General features: G+C 32.7%; 1 protein-coding gene and 1 long non-coding RNA gene across 3 annotated transcripts in view; one reads left to right on the top strand and one right to left on the bottom strand.

Annotated features, from left to right (window-relative positions):
- LOC108731068 (basement membrane-specific heparan sulfate proteoglycan core protein) overlaps nucleotides 1–21,436 on the bottom strand; it is a 239,608-nt gene that overhangs the window by 208,632 nt on the left and 9,540 nt on the right. For both annotated transcript variants that reach the window (XM_018461132.1, XM_018461131.1), the window contains exon 2: nucleotides 12,832–12,953. In XM_018461132.1, coding sequence (XP_018316634.1) covers nucleotides 12,832–12,928 — 97 coding nt within the window. In that variant the 5' untranslated portion in view covers nucleotides 12,929–12,953. The remainder of the gene's footprint in view (nucleotides 1–12,831; nucleotides 12,954–21,436) is intronic.
- LOC108731069 (uncharacterized) overlaps nucleotides 1–21,436 on the top strand; it is a 265,224-nt gene that overhangs the window by 113,329 nt on the left and 130,459 nt on the right. The window lies entirely within an intron of this gene.

Raw genomic sequence — 21,436 nt, forward strand, 5'->3', positions numbered from 1 at the left:
TACAATGAAATAATTTCATCTATGAGCAATGAGAGGCTACATATAAATAGATAAAAATAATATATATACATTATATGCTTATTACGTCCTCGCTTTACATTTCAACATAAACACTGTACTTAAACATTAAGAACCTTTTTAGTTTAATATTTTAATAATACGGTGTCTAATTTAGTTAATGGATAAATTAAAAGAAAACTCTTTCTGTGCATATACAAACTATAAATAAAACAAAAACATGTAGAAGCGTACAAAATGCAAAATTTTTAAAATAGTTCCAGATGTTATCATAACTGGAGAATATACTTTTTTGTTTAAGCATGTGCAACAAGTTACTATCACTTAATTAGAAAACCATGCAAAGAGTTTCAATCGCGTCATAAGTGCTATGTTCTAATAAAGATCTTATATATAGAATGCATCTCGTGAAAAGAATCTCTTATCATTTATTGTTTATTTTCCTATAGTCTTTTGCATGTTTAATAAATTATGTAATAAAAAATAAGTATATCTCATATAATTTTCCAAAGTGACGCTGCGTGAGATATATTGAAATATTCAATCTTGGAAACAGAGCCAGAATAAAGTTCAACATATATAGATAATGATTGGATCACTGTAAGGCGAAATATGGGCGAGGTTGAATGTTTTGAGGAAAAGAGATGATTCAGAATAAAATGACTTCATACTTTATCATAATTTAACGCAATTTCTGCTCCTTTCGACCTTCTCCATCTGCGCACTCATAACTTGGTAAGGTAGATTATCTAAAGAGTCTATTTCGTTTCACGTCCTGAATCAGTCTTGCTTTTTCTTCCCATCTCATCGTTCGTTCCAGAAAAACTTTTCAATTCTTCATCGAACAGTTTAAACATTTGCATTCTGGAAATCGGTTTCACGATTTACGTGTAACAGGAGTATTATTTCATTTGCGAAGTATGCCTTTTTTTCTCATCGTTAAAATGGTTATCGAATAATTAATACTTTTTAATCATAAATTATTTTAGTGAGATTTTTTTATATTCGCGGAACTAAATACCGAGTCGATTTTAAATTATAAAGCACTAAAAGCTAATCATCAGGATCTTAGTGCTAGCCATGATATGTGCATTCAGTTTTCATCATGTAGATAAATGCCATTCATGATAATCGATAAGATAGTTCCTGACAGACCCTATAACATCGATAACAACATCATGATGATCGACGTATTGACCAATATGTAGGAAGTAATAGGCAATTTCTGTCTCAAATAAGCTAATACATCAATATCATTACTCAAGGTCTCAAATCGTGATACCAAGTCGAGATAGGAAAACGTCTCTTTCCATCCATATTTCACATCTTGAATGTAATCTATGATATCTGATCATAGTATTTCGAGACTAGAATACTACAATGAAGATTCTATTCATTTCATCACAAATCATTCATAAATTATTAATCAGTAACACTATATACAAATCATATTTTTTACATTATATACATTACAAATCACATTTTTGAGTTTTTCAAAATTTCAAGAAAGTTATTGTTTAGACAAATCTAATATTAGTTATTTATATTTATCAACTATTTATAGTTAATATAGTCATTTGATGTAACAATGAAAGCAACTTTGCTTGATGCATCAATTTATAATTATTAATTTAATTGTATTTAATTAATTCTTTGCAAAATATTGTAATATATAATTATTATATGAAATAATTATTTATTATATTATTATATAAAATAATATATAATTGAATATTAAGATAGAAATTTACAACGTTAAAAGGAGCACGACAAAGTAATATACGATAAAATAGGAAAGAATGGAGTAAATAACGAAGTTTGAATATCGAAACCACGCGCAGTACGGAGCTTAGGCTTGATAAACCCGATAGCGATTCATCACATTTAACCTTATTCACAATAGAGAGCCCACTGGAGCTAGCCAGTCGGGAGATTAACAAAAAAAGAGGAAAGGGCACGAAAGGAAGAAGCAGAAAATTATTCGCTAGCTCCGGCAAAATTGAAGCGCGAACTTCGTCGACTAACCCACACCTAGCCCATTCTCGCCATCATATATTCGCAGCCTTTGTCTCCAGGAACTGATGCGGTATCACATGTGTAAAAGTAATATCTGGTATGCGAGTACCAGTCAAAGGGGTCTCCACGTTTGAGTTATAAGGCCAGGCTGTGTTGAACGCGAACGCTCGAACATGAGGTCGAAAGAGGGGCCACACATACGTGTGACATAGACGCGTGTGCACGCACAGAGGGTGCGAGAAGAAGAGCATCACGAGAATATGAAGCGGACTGCATGTATATCTGCGCGTATATACGCGTGTCGGGGACAGAGGGTTGATAAACGTCTCTTCCGACCACCCCATCTGTCTCTCTCATCCCAACCGTCTTCCCCTGCAATCATCTCGCCGTCGCGGGTATTCATAAACTACTCAGACAACGTCTGAAACTTTACGTCGCGGCTCGACGATGTTCTGATACGAAATAATAGCGACCGCATAGTAATGAAGATCGCACATGTTCGCCCGTATTGCCTGACCTGTCTTATGATCCTATGTAAGCGTTTCTGTTCTGTTACGTACAGAGAATTCGCATGCAATATAATGCGAAAACAGAATCAAATCGTGCAATTTAAAGCTATATAAAAGAGAAGATTTTCACGTTTAAATGTGTAAAGCACTGTTAAAGATCAGAAGATTAAAAGGTACATTCTCTTTGAGAAACAATTAATGTGTATATGTAAAAAAAAGCTGATAGTACTCTGTGCGAGTACTATCATATTTACTTATAAATGTTCCAAGTAAAATAAACTGAAAAAGATCAGAAAGATATTCGTATAACTATATTAATTATATTATAAAATATGAAATATTATGTGTAACATATGTTAGGTATGTCGTATTAGATGTAAAATATGACATTTATTTTTGTTCTTAATAAATGTAAATAAAATATAAGATAAATACATATATATAAATACTATGAAATAAAGATGGCATACACCACAACGCAGGTTCTTAGTAGCGAGATTATAATTATATTTTGACAATCTATGAGAATAAAATATAAACGTTTCGGCCTCGATCAGGCCTTCTTCAAATACATATATGACACAAGTTTTAAATATATAAATATAAATATAATCTAAAACTATGAAATAATTTTTATTATCTTTATTTACTTGCAGCGATTGCCCTCCTCTGACCAAATCAGTCACAATCAGGGAAAGTCATCACCGCTATATAATTGGACAAACCGGCCAAGTGCTGATTCCAAAAGCACAATTAGATCGACAGTTTTGTACAAATGGGTACGAGAACCGACGTGAAACAGGCTAAAATAAATAAACGCCATAATTCACGTTCAACAGTTACGAACGGTTCAATTCGCGATTGGAACTGGTCCAATGGCAGAAGGTGATGGAGGGGGATGGGCATGCGTTAATAGACGGGATGGTATGCATTATGTGCGCGCGAGGGTGGCAAATAATTCGACTTCGTAGGCACACGATGATACGACGTTCTCCGAAATTAATTTAAAAGACAGTATTTCCTATCGCGTACTTAGCACCTGCATAATCTCATCGCAACCTCGCAATTCCGTACCAGTACATTCTCTCCCCCCGAATCCAACCTCGTTGCCGGTTCAAAATAAGTGGATTACCTTAACTTGATAAAATGAGGATCACATTTTATCGCGTTAAAGGAAAACCTTCCATTTGCCGTCTTTCTCTTTCTATCCTTTGCACTTGAAATCATTTGAATCTCTTAAATTTGCTGATTGTTTGCCTTTATAGCTCTGCTTTTACGTGGTTTAATTCTTGGCCACCTCTGACAATCTTTATTCTTCTATAATTTATTGCTACTTTTTCAATATTGCTTGTGTTTTCAGTTGCTTGACAAAGAAAAATTTGTATTTATTTTTCTTTGAAAAAAGAATGTAAAGAAAACATTTTTACATTTGTGCATAAAGATTTGATTAACTTCTTTATTTTGCGAATTATAAAATTCGTATTACGCACCGAAATTAATTAGTAAATGTATACAATAATTTTAATTTACCTCAGGAGGCAAGCGAACATCGTACGGAAATAGAACAAAATCGTACACACTTAATTTCACTTTGCACTTCGCTATCTCGTTCACTACTTTACCGTCGGCGTTTTCGTGGTAACTGGGCGTAGCAAGTGTACGTGCATCGGATGCACACGTAATGCGCACTCCATCAGTACAGTTGCGGTTGAGAGCACTATAGCCCGATAGGGACAAAAAAATGGGAGCAAGGAGAAAGTATGGGCGAGGGGAGAGAAGAAGAGACAGTTACACGAAACAAGTGATTATCACTTTGTCGCGCGAAAACTCGCTTACTCTCCGAATAATTTCAGCCCTACATCGTTTGTTACATGAAACGTGCTCATGCGTGCTAATACAGCCCAGAAGAAACATCCCCAACTAACAATACCTGTGCCTCTGCTTAAACTTCTGTGTGATGTTGGTAAACTAACGTTTTCATCTAAAACCATGACAGCTGCCTCATGGCTTTCGTTGTGTTAATACATATAATATAATTTATGAAGAAATCCTAAAGGGATGCACTTAAAAAAAATTTCTCAAGATTGCAGATTTATAAAAGATGTTCCAGAGGATTAACAAGAACGTCGGAATAGGCGAAATTTACATTTATCGTATATTCTTCTTGTTCTCGAGATAAATTATCTCCGAGAGAGATCCGTGAGAGAGATGCGTTTGCCATTATTCTTTACCAAGGCAAGACAGGGATAATCCGTAATCTTATCCTAATGAATGTCCAGTTAAATTCAATCCCTTAGAGGTATATAACGTTTCAACATGAGTGCAAGTTACGAAGAAACCAGATTCCAATGGGATTTTTTTCATTGGGTTCTATTGCCCACTCTACTGCCACGCTCAATTATGATATTAAACCTCTCCCTGACATGGATGCGAAGCAATTTCGCAGGATTAAAGTTCCATACAAGTTCACAAACAGCGTTCCGTCCGTAAGACGCGGGAAATGAGAGGCTTTCCTGGAATGCCTCGTTGCGTTTATTCTCAATGTCGAATTATTTCTTTTGAAATGTACAGAGAGCCGGCTCAAACCACCGCGGATAGAAATAATGATGCATCGAAATAAAGGAATAAAATGAACTAACGCTCAGTAACAGTAACGCCGTTATTCGGTATCCTGGGGCATTATCTGTGATATTACCATAACTGAAAACTGTACCATGACGACCACTTAGCGGGGAAACATGACAATAGATAAAGTATTATGTCGAGATGAATATAAATTGGATGTGGCAATAGGTTCATCTGTCATATAACCGAACAAAAATAAACCGATACCAAGATTTGAAGAAAATCTGAATAAGTTCACCCTTAAGTTCGTTCAATATATCAATTTCCCATGAAACCTGTCTGATGTATTTACAAAGAAATGTCCACGTGAGTTTTATTGATTTTGCGTCAAATATAATTCGACTTATTAGTTTTTATAATTATTAATGGAGAATTTATAGTCAAACATAAATTAAAACATGGTATATATTATTATTAATTATTTTAAATGTCAGAGTTTGAGTAAAACTTTAAGTCAAACTTTGAGTAAAAGAGTTAAAATGCCCTCATTATAAAAATATGATAGTTCACTTTTTTCTTATTTTTTAAATCTCAAACATCGTTATTTCATTTACATGCCTGATTTATGTGTCAAATTTATTAAAATAGAATCAGGATAATAATGCAACAATTACAAACAAACAAATTATTATATTAGATCATTATTATATTAGAGTTAGCCATAATTACTTAAATTTACTGTGAGTAAATATCCATAACTATTTTATTTATACTGCTACTTGTTTACGATTTGTTAACACCTCAAAGGAAATAGATTAGAATAGGAAATCTCCTAAACGTTTTTATTGAAGCGGATTAGCAAAAGACATTTGTCGTGCTGCTCATATATGTGTCGTCGCAACGATCTGGCTTTAAATCCCTGCATTAAAGAATCTCGGGGGCAATAATATTCACACCTCGCCTGGTCCACCGTGCACGAGCGACGGTTGTACTTCCTAGTCGATAATCCTCCACCCACATTCACTGTTCTCCGTAGCAGACCGGGTCTATCTATCCGCATGTCTGTAGGGTAGTTTATTATTCATTGGGGTTGCATCCCCAACGTGGATAAACGGCGCATTGTTTATGCATTAGCCTGTACCCTTACCAATCCAACTGGGCCTCTCGACCTGGCCATTTAGATGATTTCGTCTTTTCTCGCATTCTTGGCTGTCGAACTTTCTTACCTAGTTGTTCCCACATACGCAAATTCCCGTTTAGATTGTGACGATGAACTGCACTCGGATTTATATACGAATTATTTTCACATCGCTTAAACTCGGGAAATTTGCTCCGGACAAAAAATCCAAGCGCAAAGATATTGACTTGGACAATTCTTATAATCCTTCTCTAATCCTTAATAAAAAGATAAGACGATTACGGCATTATGTGAATAAATGGTATCGTGTGCTCGGAGCTGATGATAACGTAAAATATGAAATATAAAATATGAAATGAGACTCGGAGTTTGCGAAGTCTGCTTTGCCAACTAAATCGCTATAATTCCGTTACAGATTACATCTAATATGCTTTGTAAGTGCAATTTCTCGTTAAAGCGGCTCAGATTTTCTCGATTTGAAAGCAATGTTATGATAGACGGATAGGAAATACGATCGTACCTCTATCGCTGGTTTAAATCGAAGTCCCAATAGTTCGTACAGCGCGATGATTAATGTCGAATGTCTGTCCTAGACAATTGGAATATAAAATGCGCCACGGAACTAAAGGAATCTCTAAGCGAAGTGGTATATGAATAAAATAATCATTAATTTCGGTGGATTCATACGCCGTATGAAATTTACAACAGGACACCTTTGTTCGCAGCAATTATATTGAAAATATCATTAACAAAATTTCGTATGGATATTTAAAATGCGAAATGAACGTAACACATAATTTAATAATACTAATAGAGAAAGATATTTAAATTATAATTTTCGATTAAATTAAAAAAATTTTTAATAAATTTTATTACTATTAAAAATAATAGATTATATAATAATAATAATAGTTATAATAGTAATAATAGTTAAAGAATTTATTTCTTTAATAAAAATTATTTTTTACCAGCATTGGTAAAAAATAATTTAATTTAATGCGTAAAAATGCAGGCTATCTTATATGTATAAACCACGCATTTTTAGATTAAATGTCTTGCTGTCTGTTATAAAGAATCTATTTATATTAACCAAATATTTTAATATATTTTTAATTTGTTTTATTCGCGCTGTTCAATTTCCGTATACAAACTTATGCATGTTTTTATTCGAGAATTCGTATCAGGATCGTGCGCAACGCGAATAAAGTTTGTTCCACCAATTATTATGTATTTTCGCATTATGATAACCCTATTGTTTTAGACTATATGGTATTATAGACCACACATTTATACAATATGTATATTCTGGTTTTTGCATCCGTACACCATGTTTCATTACAATGTTCACCTGCTTATTACAATGCATTTAAACGATCGTTTGTGTGTGTGTGTGTGTGTGTGTGTATGCTTTAATTCATTTTAGATTAAAAATTATATTTGTCTAAATATTTATTAAACTAAAGAATACTGATAGGCTAATAAATAATAAAATTACAAACGTAATTGAAGAGTTAAAAATGTAGATGTAACTTTCTTGGATATATATATATATATATATAAAACACCTATAATAAAAATTATTTTACTACTGTATATACCTAACAAAATTAATTTTTTAGAAAACAAAGTTTTTTTAATATATGTATATGTACTGCTTTTTTTTTTAATAGATAATATCTAATGTATTTCTAATAATACATAATACAAACCTAAATAATTAATCAATTAATTAATAGTAGTTTATCTCTCAACATTAAAATTAAAAAAAAATATGTTTAAGCAATAAAAATAACATATAAAATCACCAAAAATTTAAGTATTAAGAGATAAAAATACAGGTTTTATCCATTCTGATTTAAAATCGTTTTTCTAACTTTTAGATTTTTTAAACATTACTTGTTTGCATTAGAAGTGTATATTCAGTTTCTATTTTAACATTGTTTGATCTTGAATAAACATTACGCAATAGTTGTTAAACTTGTTTTAGCTGTTTGGAATTTCACTATTCAAACGCAAACCGCAAACACTTCAGGTAAAATCGGAAATATTTCGGCAAATATTTCGCAATATAACAATATATAAATTATATATTATGTTGTAAAATATTGTAATAATTTGTTGAAAATAGAAGATTGCAAATTAGAAATCCGAATTTATTTAGAATCTAACTTTTCATACATCTTATTTATAACGAATATTAACTTATATTTTTCATGTCTATTTTTTTACACCAGATTAAATAAAAATTTACTTCCTTCAATTTAATTCCTTCAATTTTTCTTAAAATTCTTTGTCCTGACACAAACATGAAAAACAGAAAAAGCTTTCGTTTCTGACACATGTCGAATTTTTGGTACTCAAAAGAATACGTGATATGCATATGCGTATATACGAGCGTGAAGATACAATTGGAGTGTGCGCGACAGAAAATCGAACGCCAACGGATTTTTCTCATTCGATGTCGGTCTTCAAATGTCGCCGCATGTTTTGCATCCGGCAATCGAGACACAATCTCGGTTGCGGAGCCTGCTCTTGGCAAAACAATAGTTTCGATCCGGTAATCTCAAACTGTGTTTTAATCTGAAAGAACATCAGGCACGCCGTTGATTGCATTGCACAGTAATCTTAGTTTTTATCGCGTTCCGAGATTGGTAGAGGTGTCGGCGGAAGGGGTTGTTACGTGCACCCCACCGCTATAGATATCGGGGTCAGGCTGGTGCGACCTGCATTATACACGCCATCACGTATAATCTCGAGAAGAGTAAGAGTGCGCGGACACGGTCGACAAGAAAAAAAAAACATCCGCGCAATATTCCGACCTCCTGTCATCGGTCGTTTGATATACTGACTGCACGAAGCGTAAACAACGATCACATTTACCGGAATTTCTTATACACGGTCTCATTCATCATAGAAGTTTTCGAAATACGCTGCAATATCGTTTCTCGATAAACATAGGAGTAAAATTTTTTGCCATCTATTTGTTTCCTATATTTATTGTAATACAATAATACCTCTGTAAAATAATTGAATCCTAAAAAGTAAAATTTTAAAAATTATTATAATTATAATCGTTGCTTTATTATAAGAAACAATCAGTTATCTTACATTAAACATAAAACCCATTTAATACGAACTATCAGGTTTAATTCATTAAAATACGCCATCAACTTACTAAAATTCACAACGTTAAAAATATTCCACGTTTGTTGTGTTCGATATGGAATACCATATCGATATTTAGCGGAACAAAAAATATTGAGAAAGAATATCGTTTGCGATAACAGAAACCATAAAAAAATTCGATATCAACAACTGACTATGTCAATCGATTCGCTGTTTTAATTAATAACCTGGAAAAGATAGTACATAAACCGAATGTGGCCGGATTGGAAAAAACTTTTATATTGCAAAAACAGAACGTCGACGTTGGCTTATAACAGCGCTGTTATGCCGTTGCCGATTCAACAACATAGTGCATATATATCTACCGGATTTCGTCACGGCTTCCTTCAATCTTCGAGGCAATATCTAGGGCCTGTTTGTGTGCCTCTTGGTTAACAAACTGCAGGTGTGCTATATTTATCACTATCCTCACCCTTCGTCAGCAATAATAATTAATTACCCTAGAAGACCTTTTAAGTCGTTGGCCACGACGCGACGCAATTATCGCGAACAGCCTCATAATGACGCAAAATTTATGCATTGTAACAAACTTACGGTACAACGACGCTATTAAATCACACGTAATGCACGACCTTTTCTTTAGGTCTCCCGATAGCGAGGTCTACCGATTTTCGCAAAAATTGCGTCCTATGTAGAACGAATCGATACGACGCTGCCACTTTCAATATTACTACAGTCATTTTTTACTTGATGGATGTTCCCTTAGCAAGTCGAAGCTAGTTTATAATATTAGCAAGTCGAAGTTTATAATACTTCTAAAAATAAGTTTTTTTTTTTTTCAAAAGCTCTCTATAGATCTTTTCTGTAACTCTGTAATTTTTAATTGCTCGGAATTATTATAAACGTAGAAAGTTCAACAGATTGTTTAGTTAAACAATCTGTTAAATATTAAATCATGGAAAACTTATTTCATATATTATAAAAAATAATATACAATTATAATAAAATAAGAAAATATAGTTCATAGATTCATAAGCTTTTAATTCCTGAATGCAATCTTAATTAATTTTAAATTGCGATTATTTGTGTAGTATCTCACGTGTATCGTCTTCAAACTTATGAAACACATTAGCAACAATGTTCAGAGTAATCGATGCCAGCATAAATTCTAGAATGCTGTGATATTAGTGGAATAATAACGTTAGGTTCTTCGTCTATCGATTATGAAACTACAGCAAACAGTTCAGGCGAAATCTCAGCCACCCTGTTCTCGAAAATTGCACTGTTAGGAAATAGTAAATGAGAATCGATAGTTTCATCAAACTTTCGGTATGAAAAAGGAATGCTGCGGCGCAGCGGAGTCGCTCATATTGAAACCGATATGAAGACGTCGTTCACAAAAATAAAGTACGCAGATTCGCAGTGATGAATCAATCAGATTACGCAGTTTGCGAGCACAAATTGAAGTGTGCACGATAGAAATCAAGGAACATAAATGCTCTGCTTATCAATCGGAGATATGTAGTTAAAGCTGCATTGAACAGCATTGTATAATGTAGCCATGTAAAATCCTCGAGATAAAAACGTGGTTTAAACGGAACACACACGAATAAAAACATGTCGGGTTTTCGATGCGGAATTAATGGTTTCATAGATAATGAATGAAAATTACGCTTATAAGCACACCGATTGGTTCTCGAGGCTAGCTGGAAAAAATGCGAGAACATCGTATCGCGGATTCGATGGTCGAATTAAAAATTCAGTGAGAGTTGTGAATTGATTGCTCTTAGTTCAGTTTTATGATCATACAAAATTTAACGAAAAGTTAAATCATTTATAACATCTCACATTTCGAAATGTCGATTAATTGCATACAATTATGAATAGTATTTTGCATAAATTAAACTGAATAATTAAAGCAACGAAATTCAGAATAATTGGAAAGGCTATCTAGGTTGAAATGGGAGGAAAGCTGCTTCCTCATTATTATTAATTAAAATAGCACAATAATAGATTTAATCTATGAGAAACAGTTTTGTATATATAATTTAAATAAAATAAAATATTTCTCTTCTATAAAGCCTGTATTGGCTACGTTTACATCGTGCATTTAAGCCGCGGTCTATACAATAGATGTCCTTGTTTATCTTGTAGATTAAACAAAGACATCAATTGTATAGGTTGCGGACTAAGCGCACGGTGTAAACGTAGCCATTAAGTATTTAATATGTACTAATTTTGTTAAATTAAGTATAACTAATACGACACATATATAATTAATGCAGAGTTCTAGATGGAATTAAAATAGAACGAAGTCTATTTATATACAGCATTAAAAAGAATATTAATTATTGATTTTATTTCATCTCATGAATTGTAATTTACTTTCTTGTACTCTGACAAATGGAAAAATGGAAAGATGGAAAAGTAATTCAATAAGAAAAATTGTGGCAAAAAGACATCCTATCTTTCGGAACAGTGCATACGCATTACTCGTCACTCTCTTGGACGAGCTCATTCGCCTACTGTCTGGTTCTATTCGTTACTCTTTCGCGAATATTTTATTGCTACCATTTCTCGACTTCAGTGAAAGGCTAGAATACTCGTTAATTACATACAGTCCCATTACGCTACGCTTTCATTTGCATGATAATTCTACTCTACGATGATTATTGGAAACAGAACGAAGCTGACAAGAGCATCTTCTCATCTTTATAAAAACAGAATGAAAATCTCTCATAAGTTACTGCAATTTTAATGCACCTTGAGATCGCATACATTGAAAATTTCTTGTATTTTTAATTATATGTTCCTCTCATCAAAAAGTACTTTAAAAGTATACGTAAAGAAATTAAAAATTTATTTATTATTTAATTGTTTTTATATATAGAAATTTAATCGTTTTTATATAGAATAATAAGATATTTCGACGTGTATTCAGTAAAATAATGGTTGTTTCACGATTATTATTTACGGTACATAGTGCTGCATGGAAAGCCTTGAAAATATCGAAACCTCTATTGCAGTTGTAAATTGTTTATTAATTTCACCGACGTTATGAATGCACAAACTTTAATTGATGAAGGATGATGGGTCATGTAACATTGCGCGAATTGGATCCATTAATAATCACACGAAAAAGTGAACAGGTATGTGGACGCTGCTACAATTCGATGTAAAAGATTTAATTTCTGATATAATAGCGTGTATTCCTCTAGCGATAGCTACAATTTTATAATAACATTAGTTCCACTGTAATAATATCTCGTGCAATATTCTGTATGCTATATCGTTAAAAAATCCCCGTTAATAAAGATAAAAATGCGCGTTTATTGAATTAAAACGCGAACAAGAAAACTAATAGCACTTTCGATCTCAACGACAGAAGAGATCAGCGGACCGATGAATATGTGGTATAACGCAGTAGTAATCAAGTCCATTGTGAAGGCAACTACTCACCGGTTTTCACAGTTGGAGACGCCGATGGTTGTGCGTACAAAGCCTGCGTGCCTCCCAGAAGCGCCAGGATGACGCGAAAAAACTTCATACTGGTCATTGTGAATAGCTATTCCATGGAAATCCTGAAATGCATAGGAGTAACGATTTTCTTTACTTTCCGTGAGTGACAGAATCATATCTGATTAATGTAAACCAAAACCGAAAACAGTTTTAATTAAAACGACAATGACAGATGGAGAAGAGAGCAATAAAACAAATAGATAATTCATTTATCTTTTATAATTAATTTTGTTAGAAATACCTCTCATCATACATATGTCTAATATTTATATAATATGAAATATGATATTTTAATATGGTATTCCATTAATAAACATATTTACAATGTTATTTAATTTTCCATTATAACATTCAGTAATAAAATTGTCTCTTTCGAACGGACGACTATTCCGTTTTTTCTTAGTAATTATATTTTATATGTTTACATGTTTATGTTTTATACATGTTTAAATAATTCTTTTGTAATCCCGCTACAAGAAAAAATAGATAGATAGATGAACTTGTTCATCCGCGGTTTTTCGTCCCGGCACAATCCATTCGAGATAGATCGACTTTGTCATAATCCACATCAAGCGAAAACACCGTCGCGCGCAGGAACGTGTCGACTTCTCGTTTTCCCACGCCATATCGCCGCGAGGAAAAAGTGAAGCAACGATAATATCGTCTAACCGCGAAATGAGATTCTGATACCGAAATTTGATCACGTGTTTTCACTGCGAGAGAGTAATAAAGGTGTGTCGCGATGGTGAATGAAAGCGAGCGTGAATCGCAGATGTTAATTTATCGGAAATTAACATGCTACGAGAAGAAATTAATATAGCGTTAGAAATACCTTCATGTCGTTTACAGCCTCACAGAACAGGAGATAGGATGAGAATTTTAAATAGATTTGCCCGGGTGAAAAAATATTCGTCGTCATCTGTTCTCCTGCGGGGCTTATCGCGGCTAAGATAACGATGAGCCCAGAGCCGGGGTGGGCTCTGCAAACGACTAAGGCACATTGATGGTCGCCGTTAAGAGGATGGAGGAAGAAACCCGTAGCTGGTGGCTAGATGGATCCCCTCGTCGGTCGAGGGTGGGAGATACCGGGGCATTGTATGTCTCTCCAACCACCGGCGCACAGCCACCGTACCATCGACTCTCGGATTCGCGCGAGCTGATCCACAGAATAGCTAGATCGTAGATAAGTAGTGATCTTGCCTCTCGGTTCAGGAACGTCAGCCCGATCCGGCTTAAAGCGACAGAAGTCGAGTGGCGAGACTTCGAGCGTGAATTCATGTTGGGAGAACGTGGTTTTGCGTGTCGGTATCTGCTAGAAAACGGGCCAACCGATTGATTTGGAGAATGCTCTTCAATGGATTTGACGTCTAAACACTTACAGGGACTTTCCACTCGATGTTAAACATTATAATGATAAAAAATAACGATAAAGAATTGAATATTTGTTTTCAGTAATTTATAAATATTGGGATAGTTTAAATATTAGAAATAAAATTTATTATACAATAATTATTTGCAATAATTTTGTAAACTAATTTTAACTTTTCATTAAAATATAACGATTAATATTCTTGTAAAAGATGCTTATTAACATTTGAAAAATTATTAAATTGCTTGTACAATTTAATAGGTGATATTACTATTCTAATTCTTCTCATGAGTGCGTTTTAAGATCGAAAAAAATTTCGACGGTATGAGAGTCAAAATGTATATAAATTTACATAAGAAATATGTATTTAAGCATTAAGATCCATTTTGACCGAATATAGAACTTCTCTCATTCAATTAAATTTATTCTCATCAGACTAAATTCGTGATATATTGTTAATAATTATTTGCATGTATAATAATGTCATATCTTTAAATAATAGTTTTATTTTAGAAAAAGAAAGATCATATATTTTATGTACCTGCTTCTGTGTAAAACTCAATTAAAATTAAAATTAAAATTAAAAAAAGTTCATTTGCTATTTCAACGTTTGGAATATAATGAAATAATTCTACGCATATTTGATAACGAAATAAAATATTTTAAAATTACAAATTTTGTTATATATTATTCTTCAAGTTATGAGAATATTAATAAGCATACGTGAAATACATACGTATTAATTATATGAGTAAATTCCTTCGGATAAAAGCACATTTAATTCGCCAAAAATATATTAAAGAGAAGTAATTATATATTCACGATTAATTCACTGATCAATTACTCATATGATATTCTCTCTTCATTAACGGTATGATTCATCATACCGCCTACATATTACATTCAAATCTCATTACTTTAATAGGAATTAAACTCTTAATGATCACACTACATATGCTGCAATACTCCATACATGTAAGACAATAAATTACCATTCCTCTATTTCACCTTCCTCTAGTAGATCGCAAATCGTCTAAATCTACCGACCGCTCGGCCGTATCAGGAACTCATTCCGCAGAGAGACGATTTCCACTCTTCCGGCGCGCGAACCTCGAGGAAAAAATGACGTAGACGAAGCACCGGCAAACTTCGTAAAATACGAGTGCAACCGGCATCACGATGCACTTCATGCATCGCTGTGGGCGTCTGCATTCGTGACGGATCTACTCGACGAGCGATCCGAGCAGGAGTTTCACACACGGTCGACGAACGCGTGTCGGCGATTTATCGCGTTTATATACATGTTCCCGGCTTGTATCGTGTGTGCTCGAGTCGTAGGAAAGCGTACACCTGCAGTAAATAGAGGCAATGCACGGAATCACCTCGAGCGCTACCACTCACTCACCATCGAATGTGATGAAACCCCCTGGTCGCATATGATGGAGCTCTTTATGCTACCTAGTTTCTTTATGCTATCAACTGTGTTAATTATATTAGCTATTGTTATTTATTTACAATTATTTTTATATTGCAGAAGAGAATTCGAGCGCATCCAATATTTGTGACATATAAAATGTCAAAATTACGCAGAATTTATTTTCAATTAATGTTTTCCTTATTTATGTTTTCCTTCCTTCATCTCATTATTCTGTTCATAAAAGTATTAAGGTACGATTATTAAAAAATTAATAGTTTATGAATCATTTAATATTTTATGTCAATATATGCCAGAATAAAGTATAAAATATCTCGTAAATTATTGATTTTTTGATATCTCTATTTTAATACTTTTATATGCAGAATAATTAGAGGAATCATATTGTGTAAAAAAATTATACAATTCCATTTAAAAAAATGGAGACGACCTTCAAATTTTTTGGCGTCTCCACCTAGAAGAAAGACAACATAATCAAAATACGTCTCCCTTGAAATCGTTCCACTCTCATTTGAAACATATTTTCCTATCTCCAAAACTGTGGACGTTATTCGGGTGGCCGGTCTTGAGTACTCACCCTGTATATATATGGTGTAGTGACATATTTAAGGATTAATTGGAAATAAATTTTGTGTAATTTTATGATGTCATAAATATTGCATGCGCTGGCGTTCTGCCATCCAACCCACTTTGATTGCTTACATATTTCAAAAATGAATGTATTGTAAAAAAATTTTTCAATCTAAATATCAAACATTAAGGAATATAACGATACCAAACAAACGTATGTATTTATATTAATAAAAAAAAGTTATAAACAATGGAAAAAATATCAGAAAAACATTGAAAAAAAGCCGAGTATGCCATATCGAAAAAGCATTTAAAGAAAAAAAAATTTGCAGAGATAAATATAGTTGTAGTAATTTATGAAAAAATTGATAGATTAATTTTTAAGACGTATGAATAATTTATTTTTAAATTAAAATAAGCAATATAACTATTGTACATAGAAGTATAATATATCGTTCATTATATTCATTATATCCACACATATTCCGTAGATATGTTCCTTCATTTTTTCCTTATTATGGTCTTAATTATAACAAATGTATAGTTAAAAGAGATAGAAATCGATCGATGATGAAAGATTTGTAAATAATAGGTATAACCGGACTTCATTTATGTACCGGCTTCGAGAAAAATCGACTAGGAATGAAGTCGACACGGGACTATAAATCAGCAAAATGGATAAAAAATTATGCGATAAAGTACTCTCGTTTTACTTTAGACGGAAAATCGCCTTTCTGAACAGAAAAATTTTGCATTTCCTCGTTGCTTACCTTGCAAAAGCGGAAACATTTCAACGTTGTGGTCTTAGGATAAAGAATATCTTCCTATTAAAAAGTTATATTTTATTTATTTATGCTGATGCATAAATAATGGTTGATTTCCAATCTAGATTACGTTTTGGTAAACATTGGTTGCACAGAAATAACATGTAAATATATACGTTCATTTTGTTAATAATGTCTCTTTAACTTTGTCGTATTAAAATTACATTTATATTACTTCTTCTTTGCTTTAGCTCTTATTAAACATACTTTAATAAGATTTCTGTATGTAAAGGACAATTTTACTGACAAATCTAAAAATTTAGCTAGATACAGATCTGAAAATAATTTTCTTGTATCATCAAAATATAATAATTACGTAGCAATCTCAAGCATAATGAACAAAAAATTTTGATGCTATAAAAAATTTTGATATTCTAGCAATCATCAGTTTGAATGTCCTAAGTAGTGAATTATTTTAAGGTGGTTGTATCGTAAAATGACTTTTCTTAAGATTTGTTTGAAGCTTTTACTATTTAAAGATAATGATATTCTCTATACATACGTATCATTTTGAAGGGGGGGGGGGGTAATCAGGCATGTTCAAAAGATAATTGCATTTGAAGTTGGTATTTTTTAACATGTGCTAGACAAGGAGTTCCCTGTGTTAGATAAGGAACAACAGTACATTTTCAATTATAGCACAGAAACAGTATTTAGAAATTCGCTCAAAAATTAAAGAGCTATAGATAAATATAATACGAATTTTCTAAACCGAAGAAAATGGGGGGGACGGTAACCACAGGCAAATATTAATTATAAAACCTTAGAAAGTTACTTTACTACTTCACTAATATCCACTTCGCTTATCAATTCATTCTCAAATACCGGCGCACAGTGGGGAAATAAAAATTACTGTGGAAAAATAAAAATTACTGTGGGAAAATAAAAATTACTGTTAAAAGATTGCTGCAGATCGCTTTTTGAACAGTAATTTTTTCTCACCGAACGGCGCTCTCATGCGCTGGCGCTTCGGGCGATTGCCCCCCCCCCCCACACAGGTCGTCCCTGTGCAATACAACCACCTTAATGACCTAAAAAAATTGTTAGATTTATATCTAGTTAAATTTTCAGATATTTCAGCAAAATTGTCTTTTTTGTGTGAGATTTAGCATTATTGGCGAGACTAGGGAGACTGAAATTAGTAAGCCAACTTTTTAATTTTGAATTTTTACGAACAAAATTAAGAGACTTATCGAAAAAGTAAAATCTATCCAGTTTGTTAGGTGAACAAATCTGAATGGGTAAAAACATCCGTCTGCAAATTATATATGTGCGATAATTCGGTTTATGATAGCAAAAAACGAAAGTGCAATAAATATTCATCGTCAAATAATTTTTGTATATGGAGAATAATGCTCGAGCGTGCAAATAGTTCGACGATGGCGATCAGAGTTTATTAACGGTCGCATGGAAAATCACGATGAGTCTCGAAGCGATAGGCCGCGCGTATCAACAAATACTAAAATCATTCAGTAATTCGTGCACTTGTTCAAAACGATTGTCATCTCACGATAAATAATACATAATATAATTTAAACAAGGACGTTAATCACTCATCAATGGGATGCATATTACGATGATGAAATCAAGGAATCGAGGTACGGGTGAATAAGCGATAATCTCCGAATACCAAAGCGCGGTCTACTAAATGCTACAAATACTTCGAAACATTTGATTGACCAATCACACTGAGAGAAAATGAAATAGTTCCAGCAACTATAAATTTGGCAACTTTTGCAATTGAAGTACCTGTAACTAGTTTTACAAAGTAATAGAAAAACTAAAGTAGTGCTGAATATTATAAAAATATAGTCACGGTAACAAATTCTATGCACATTAATTGGTACTGAAATAGTGACTCAACTACATTGAGTAGTTACTTGGACTTCATGCAAATAGATATAACAATTACATTTTTCTAGTTTAGACAAAAATTTTTTAAGTGTCGCTCAGTATGAGTAGTACGCGGCTTTGTCACTAGAGGGACGTAGCGGAGTTCAGTTTCTCCTAAGAAGGAAACCACTCAGCTTATAATAAAAGGCGCAGCGTTGGTTTCAAACTTGGAAGACAAAAATAAATAAGAAATGCATACACAAATTTGTAACTATGTATTATAAAGCTTTAATAACAACAATAAGTAAATTAAGTGAACTAAGAAAATATAGTAATATTAACCATTTATAAATTGTTTATATGGTTAATGTACTATATTTTCTTAGTTCACTTAATCTAGTATTCTTATTAGAATTTAATAATATGTATATAGTTGAGGCGTTATTTCACTACAAATTTATAGTTACTGATACGACTTTTTTCTCTGAGTGCAGAAGAAAGAATTTTACTAATTGACCAATCTAGGAATGCTTTAAAAACATTTGTAACATCAAGTGGAGGCTACAAACATTTGCAGCCTCAAACACATATACGCATGTATTGTTTTATCATTCATTGTTTTGTTTTTTACGTAGATTCGGTTAATTTATTAGTCTACTTCTTATTATAGTAAACTGTAACCTACATAAAAAACAAAACAATGAATGACAAAAGTCATAATCTCTCCTACTATGGTACAAGGCTGGAAACGTTACTTCATAAAAATAACACGTTACAGTTAATTCTTATAAAAAGTGACTCGTTACTGTTAGGGTGCCGTCACATACAGTCCGCAATCCGTAATCCGCACCGGATATCCGCAAAGGCATCTAGGGTTTGCGTATGTACGGCAGATATTTTTCACGTAATCCGCAACTACGTGAAAAGAGAATTCCAGTGCAGTCTAGTGCACGTCAGAAAACAAACCATTTGTTTTATTTGCACTAATAACATATATCAAAGATTCATTATGCACGTCTAATTTCAAAATTGTCAAACAAATTAATCACTAATTATAAATTAAAGGTAGGTTATAGCACGTTTATTTTTACTTGACGTCGGAGTACAATTGCGTTACGTGCTTACATACTCCTTGTGTCCCATGGAGTCGCAAAATGCGGATGTGTAAATGTAATAATTTTTATTTAAGAAGTTATACTGTTCATTTTTATTTTATTTTATAAGAAAATTACAAAATATATATTTTGATTATAACAAAAGTTTTAATTAAATCGTCAAATTTAGTCAAATAGATAAAATTAGGAAAAGCATTACTGATAATAACTTGTAATTTTTATGGAAATTTCATGAGATTACGGCTCCATGAGATACAAGGAGGTAAAGCTGGTTCTACATTAATCGCATCGCAGCGTCGTAAGCGTTGCGGTCCAATCAACATCAAAGCTATATGTGACCCTTACTCATTACTAATTTAAAAAAATACGCGTTACCATTATCCGTTACTTAGAAAGTAACGATTTGCTATTTATTTCCCAACTGACTGTAGAATAATGTATAGCAATCTTAATTTTTAGCATTCATGCGCGGAGTTTGTAACGAGGTACGTAAACCAAATTTCAAACAACATTTAACACAATCTTTGTGTTCTAGCTTATTTAATTCAGCCGAAATTCTATGTAGCCACGCCAATGGTAGGCAGGCTGATCCGGCTGTTGCCAAGTAGTACATTATCGCATTATGTCGAGAAAAGCTTCCGACGGTATCTAAAGTTCCAAGACTTTATCAGTGCTTTAGAAATAAATTTCTTTTGTTTCGTGTAGATTACGTTTATCAATCTTCATTTACAAGTTTTTGATCAATGGTGAGTAGTAGATACATAAAATGTCAGATAATATCACATAACCGGAGGAATAGATTCTCACTACTTTCCTTACAAACAGTCGAACTTTAAATTCGATGTTTTCGAACATGTCTTTTAAACTTTACAATCTCTTTTTCTTTGCAACTTTCAGAAAGTAGAAAAGCGAAATTGTCTATAAAAATTGAAATAATTATTAGGAAATTTTTATTCGGGAATACTTCTAAAGTTAGAAACATTGTAAAAATTTAATGTTACATTAATGTAAAAAAGTCTTGGGCTGTTTATAGTTGCTATAATTTTACTTCGCGATTTAGATTAAGGTTTGAAACCCCTAATCCTTAATTAAGAACCTCTAAATCCTAAATTAAGAACAGGCCTTTTAAATTAGGATTGAACTGGTTTAAGATGAAATTAAAGTTATCAATAATTCTACTTGTGGAATTATATATATTATAATTACATCTATGTAAAAATATCTATAAAATTATACGTTAAAAACAAATTAGATTTGCAGAAAAATTGGATTAATATATTTGTTACTTAAATCAGTTCGCATTCCATAGAATCGTGTTTCGCACTAAAAGTTAAAACGCATGACCGATTGCATAAACGGCGGATGACAATTTCACGCGTTTATCTCTAAACAATATTCA

The sequence above is a fragment of the Mycetomoellerius zeteki genome, unplaced genomic scaffold (genome assembly GCF_001594055.1).
Source record: "Mycetomoellerius zeteki isolate Tzet28-1 unplaced genomic scaffold, Tzet1.0 scaffold12, whole genome shotgun sequence".
In the NCBI taxonomy this organism is placed as follows: Eukaryota; Metazoa; Arthropoda; class Insecta; order Hymenoptera; family Formicidae; genus Mycetomoellerius; species Mycetomoellerius zeteki.